This window comes from Moschus berezovskii, chromosome 18 (genome assembly GCF_049115385.1).
Source record: "Moschus berezovskii isolate FMDL1 chromosome 18, NW_MosBer_1.0, whole genome shotgun sequence".
Lineage (NCBI taxonomy): Eukaryota > Metazoa > Chordata > Mammalia > Artiodactyla > Moschidae > Moschus > Moschus berezovskii.
The window spans coordinates 72,347,431-72,353,430 of record NC_142477.1 but is presented as its reverse complement, the minus strand read 5'-3'; the positions used below and the strand labels follow the sequence as shown (position 1 = coordinate 72,353,430).

The 6,000-nt window shown below is 41.7% G+C and overlaps 1 protein-coding gene across 3 annotated transcripts in view; it reads left to right on the top strand.

Moving 5' to 3' along the window:
• Positions 1-561: 561 nt before the first annotated feature.
• CPEB4 (cytoplasmic polyadenylation element binding protein 4) overlaps positions 562-6,000 on the top strand; it is a 71,300-nt gene continuing 65,861 nt past the window's right edge. For all 3 annotated transcript variants that reach the window (XM_055421846.2, XM_055421845.2, XM_055421844.2), the window contains exon 1: positions 562-3,106. In XM_055421846.2, coding sequence (XP_055277821.1) covers positions 1,982-3,106 — 1,125 coding nt within the window. In that variant the 5' untranslated portion in view covers positions 562-1,981. The remainder of the gene's footprint in view (positions 3,107-6,000) is intronic.

Below are 6,000 nucleotides of genomic sequence, written 5' to 3'. Positions count from 1 at the left end.
GATAAGCACATACGCAATTCTAGGCACCTTACAGCAACTGGTAAAACCCGCCTCCTCTTCCAGATCCCTCTGGGGCGGAGCTCGAGCCAAAGCACGAGATGCCTGGGGAACCACGTTTACTCTGGGCAGTCCTCCCGTTCATCCGCGGTTTCATGGGTAGCCAACTCCGATCGCCTACTCCTGGACTCTTTTCCACAGTGCTAGCGAAATCCGTTCTCCTCCGCGCGTCCCTGTACGCTCCTCCTGCAGAGCGTGGTCAAGCGAAATAAACAGCGCAGTAGTCCTTTGCCCACACTAAAGATGGCGACTCGCTGGGCTCCCTCTGGGTAGTAGAGCGAGTTCCAGGCTCCAGGCCTCACTGGGCGAGGCGCAGACGAAAGGGGCGTCTCCCGACGTAACTTTTCGACCTTCCTGGGAGGGCACCTGGGTCGTGGGCGTGGCCTTATCTGAATTCTAGCAGCTTATTGGCCTTTAGGTAGGTGGGCGGGGTGTCTGCCCTAGCCCACCCCTCCCTTTTCGAACCGGAAGTGTCTCTCGGTCTTTCCAGCTGGTTGTCATTTCACTCGGCTAGGTCCTGAGGAGAAGGACTCAGCCGCGGCTGCTGGACCCGGGCAACGGGAGGCGGCGGCGGCGGCGGCAGCAGCAGCGGCAGCAGCGGCGGCGGCGACAGCAGAAGAGGAAGAGGAGGAAGAAGGAGAGAAGAAGAGCCAGGCGGAGTTCGCAACTACGACAGCGGGGACTGCGGGACCGGGGTAAAGCGGCGGCGGCGGCGACGACGGCCCAGCAACCGTGAGGAGAAACAAAAGCCTTCTAAATTATAGTTTTAAAAAAATCTTGGGGCAAAAACAGAGAGAGAGCAAAGGGGGAGGCCCTTCTCTTTTAGAACAACTAAGCTAGTGGGGTTTTCTTTTTTTTCTCTCTCCCTCCCCCCCCCCGCACCTCCCCACCCCCACCCCCCACCCCCCCGCGGAGAATCGAACTGAGAGAACTGAACAAACCGCCCCTGGGTCCCATGAGGGAAAAAAACCCCGGAGCCGCAGAGAGGGGAAGAGGCCGAAACCGCAGGACCTTCCAGGTCGCCCCCTTGGTCCCCGCACCCCCGGGCCGCCAGCTTGTCCTCGTCGAGTCTCCCTAATCCATCCTGATCGCGACACCCCCACGAGGGAGAAACGGGTGTGTTTCCAAACCATTTCATGGGGAAGAGGAGGCCAGGGGGAGCCCAGGAACAGCGACCGCTGCAAGATCTGCACCCAGAGCTTCAAGAACAGCCCCAGAGGCCAAAACTGCACCCCGTGAAAGAGCAGAAACAGGATCAGGAAGAGCAGAAACCTTCCTGCAATCATCTTTCCATTAGTCAATGCTGATTTCCTCTCCCGCAACCAGGAATTTGCCCCCCACCCTAGATAACCTAATATAATCTATATATATAAATATATAATATATAATGTTCTTAAATTATTCCTGATTTTTTTTAACCAAGCTGCCAAGAAAAGAACCTATTCTCCTCTTAGCCCTATTCTAATTTTTATGTGAGTGAATCTAAACTGCTGAAGAAGACCATATGTGATTGTTAAATTATATATATATATATTTTTACTCCTCGCAATGCTTATTCTTCTACATCCATAGATGCTTGAGAAGCTGTGTTTTTGTCATTCATGTACGTTTTCCTTTGGAAAAAGAAAGCGCCTATTTTACTAACCAAAGACTTGATTTTTACCCTCTTCGTTTTTATTCCCTCTTAGAAATAAGCCTAGTTGGATTCTTGTCAGTGTTTTAAGATTTTTTTTTTTTTAGTTTTTTTTTTCTTTCAGAGACCAGAATTCCAAATCTGAACTATTTAGGGTGATAAGCTGCATCTTTGAGCTAGCTAAAAATAAGACGTTTCAAACAAGCAACTTATATTTGGAGTAGAGGATACAAAGGCTTGAGATACCAGGTTGTGTTTTTTATCTTAAGATTCTGAGCCTAAAAATAATAAATGGGGGATTACGGGTTTGGAGTGCTAGTGCAAAGCAATACTGGGAATAAATCTGCTTTTCCAGTCAGATTCCATCCACATCTGCAGCCTCCACACCATCACCAAAATGCCACCCCCAGCCCTGCTGCTTTTATAAATAATAACACAGCTGCCAATGGCAGCAGTGCCGGGTCAGCTTGGCTCTTTCCTGCTCCGGCTACCCATAACATTCAGGATGAGATCTTGGGATCAGAAAAAGCAAAAAGTCAGCAACAGGAACCGCAAGACCCTTTGGAAAAGCAGCAGCTCTCCCCCAGTCCAGGTCAGGAAGCTGGAATACTGCCTGAAACTGAGAAGGCTAAATCTGAAGAAAATCAAGGGGACAATTCTTCAGAAAATGGCAACGGGAAGGAGAAAATAAGAATTGAGTCACCAGTGTTGACAGGGTTTGATTATCAAGAAGCCACGGGGCTAGGTACTTCGACTCAACCCTTGACATCAAGCGCATCTTCTCTCACTGGTTTCAGTAACTGGTCAGCAGCGATAGCGCCTTCCTCCTCTACAATCATCAATGAGGATGCAAGTTTCTTTCACCAGGGAGGGGTCCCGGCTGCTTCAGCTAATAACGGTGCTCTGTTGTTTCAAAATTTCCCCCATCATGTCAGCCCTGGCTTTGGAGGCAGCTTCTCTCCTCAGATTGGGCCTCTCTCACAGCACCACCCTCATCACCCTCATTTCCAACATCATCACAGCCAGCATCAGCAGCAAAGGAGGTCTCCTGCCAGTCCCCATCCCCCACCTTTCACACATAGAAATGCTGCTTTTAACCAGCTGCCTCATTTGGCAAATAATCTTAACAAGCCCCCTTCTCCATGGAGCAGCTACCAGAGTCCCTCTCCTACACCGTCTTCTTCCTGGAGCCCAGGAGGTGGTGGATATGGTGGCTGGGGAGGTTCCCAAGGCCGAGATCACCGTAGAGGGCTGAATGGAGGAATAACGCCCCTGAACTCCATCTCGCCTTTGAAGAAAAATTTTGCAAGCAATCATATTCAGCTCCAGAAGTATGCTCGTCCCAGCTCTGCCTTTGCTCCTAAATCCTGGATGGAAGATAGCTTGAACAGGGCTGACAACATTTTTCCTTTTCCGGTAAGATTATGTTCCATTAATAGATTAAGGTGAAATAAGGAAACTGCGTGGTGTAATATCTATGTAACTAAGAGAGTTTGAATTGTCTGTATTCATATCAGAGCTCTTCTTAGAAAATGAGTTCATTGTCAGACATTATTTTGGCAGGACAGCCGTGTAATTTGGAATAAAATATTCAGCTGTTCTTTTTTTGTAATTTTCTAATTGTTATCTTTCCATAGATAACCATATAAATTAGCATAATTGTGAATACCAGGTAACTAGTGATGTCATGATTATTAACTGCAGTACCTTTCTAGCCTGACAAGAAAATCGTGGTAGGTTTTTCCCTACTTATTTAAGTGAGAATAAATAATGTAGATATAAATATATTTCATTATGGAAACTGATTAGCATTTTCTGCCCATATGCATAACTGTATACCCTCCCAAATTTGTTTTTCACCACTGTAAGGTAGTGATTCGCTGAAAACCAACTACTGAAATATAGTTTTCTCTCTGGTCATATTTTAAACCTGAAACCTCTCTGAACCATGCAGTCTGAACAGTTTGCACTCATCAATTTGGAAATTCCTATTAAACCTTTTTGCAAATTCTGGCTTGCCTTGTGTTGGTAAGGACTGCTAAAGAAATGATGTGAATATTTTCTTGATCCCCAGTTATTTTTGAATACTATGAAACTGTTGGTCTCAGAGTGACTCTTTATGATGCCTTTTCACCCATTTGTTTATTTCCCAGTGTTAACACTAGGGGTGTAGATAATTAAACCGTTCCTAAAGATAGGTCCAGACAAAGATTACTTGTCTTTTTTGCCACCAGTGTATTCTTATTCTCCAATAGTCACATTGTTTGATGTTTTTGAATTAATGAGCAGCCAGTCTAGTTGATATATATAAAGGGAATTTCAGAGTTAATTGAGCATCAGATGCCCTACTAAATTTGTTTTCTTTGGGGGTATGATCATTTATAAGTGTTCAGGAAATTTATATGGGTTGTAAGCTAACATTGAATCAGTCTTCACAATGAACCCCACAAGGTAAGTTCTATTATTACCCCCATTTTAGAGATGAGAAAATCAAGCATCAGCAAGATATAATAACTTGCCCAAGAGCACACAGCTGATGTACAAACTCTAGGCTAAAATGCAAGGATTAAAACATACTGTGCTATATCTAAAAAGTTATTTTAGAGATCTTTCTGCAAAGGCTTAAACATTTCAAAATAGTTGTATTGTATCCAGACGTGATGTCAGCATAAGTGGAATTATCTGTTTTAATTAATAATTTGCTCAGAGGGAGGGAAATTTGCTAAGAGAACCCTGTGTCATTCCCAGGAATTAAATATCCATTTTCTAAGGATTCAGGTGAAACTTGGTTTTGAATTTTTTTTAAATATTTTTTTTTGCCCAGGTTGAAAAAAGATGTTGGCTTTTGTTTTTAGAAAGGGTTTTTACTCAAACTGAAGAGAGGAATTTTCATGCTTTAGTGATCAGGTAAAAGGCTGTTTGAAACATTGGCAATTCCATGAAGTCTTTTTAAAAAGTTGGTTTTGATAGTCCTTTGAACATAAATTTAAGGGAAGTTTAATGCAAAGGTAACTTTTGCAAATTATTCATATATTCCAAATTTAAAAAAATCTAAGATGGCATTCTCGACATTTTAACTGGGTTAAGACTAGCTCACAATTGAAAATACTTTTCTTTATTTTTCTACTAATCAAGTGACAGAATGATTTATGTGACTGCATAGTTTGTTTTCCTTTCTCAGTTTACCGACTTTTGATAAAGATTTGCTTTGGGAAATTAATTTCAAAAAGTGACTAAATTATACGTATATGCACATTATTAATATTTTCATGGGGCTGATGAGATTTGTTTAACGTGAAGTTTTTTCAGTCAGATGATTTCCTAAGAGATTAAGCTGATGCATGAAATAATAATGTAGCAGACTAAGACTGATACTAAAAGATAGTGTTAGAAGCCAGCTCTTCCCTTAGAATTGTTGTCTGTTAACGCTGAGAGTGGAAAAAAGGAAGAGTCAATATACCTGGTTCAAATATGGTAGGATTAGAAACTAAGTTGTTGATTTCTGTTTACCGTCCCCACCATTTTTAGGAGAATGTGTGTATTTCTGTGTGTGAGAGAAGAGAAGAGAGAGAGGTTGGGAGGTGGGGAGCTGAGAGAAGGGTGATTTGAAAGTCACAATAAATATAAGTGATCTGAAAAAATTCTTTATGAAAAAATTCCTAATTGAGTTTTGAAAATATAAGAAATTAGTAAACTGAGTACCTTGGTGCTTGCTTACATGAATGCAGAGGTGTGTATGTGTGTGTGTTTAGAGAACTATTCTTTAGAAAAAAATTTTGGCTAAAAAAAAATACCATTTTGAGTTGATACGGATTACTTGGCTAAATTTGATATGAAAACATTTGAAGGAACATTTATTTGACTGGGAGCTCAGACACCTAGTTTGCGGTCTTCACCCTATCAAAGTCATAGCATTTGGGGGCCTCAATTTCTTCATAAAATTGGCGTGGGGGGTGACCTAGGTGATAGGGGTTCTAAGTTCCTTATGATCCTAAAGCAAGCTACTGTGAAATTTAAACTGCTGCAATCACAGTCCATACTTTTTTCTAAACACTGTTATCTTATTTAACTTTATTAACTTAAACTATTAATTTTAGGAAAGATGTTTTAGACATTAGTAATTCAACAGTCACTATTAAAAAGAATTTCTTAGTTGTTATAGAGAGATCTTAAAATTTACTGCAGAAATTACAGGATAGAATTTACATGGTTATATTATAATATTGGTATTCAAAGTCTAGCATGGAATTATTATATTAAAAAGAAATAATTTACCTGAAATGTAACTAATACTGGGCAGTGTTTATTTT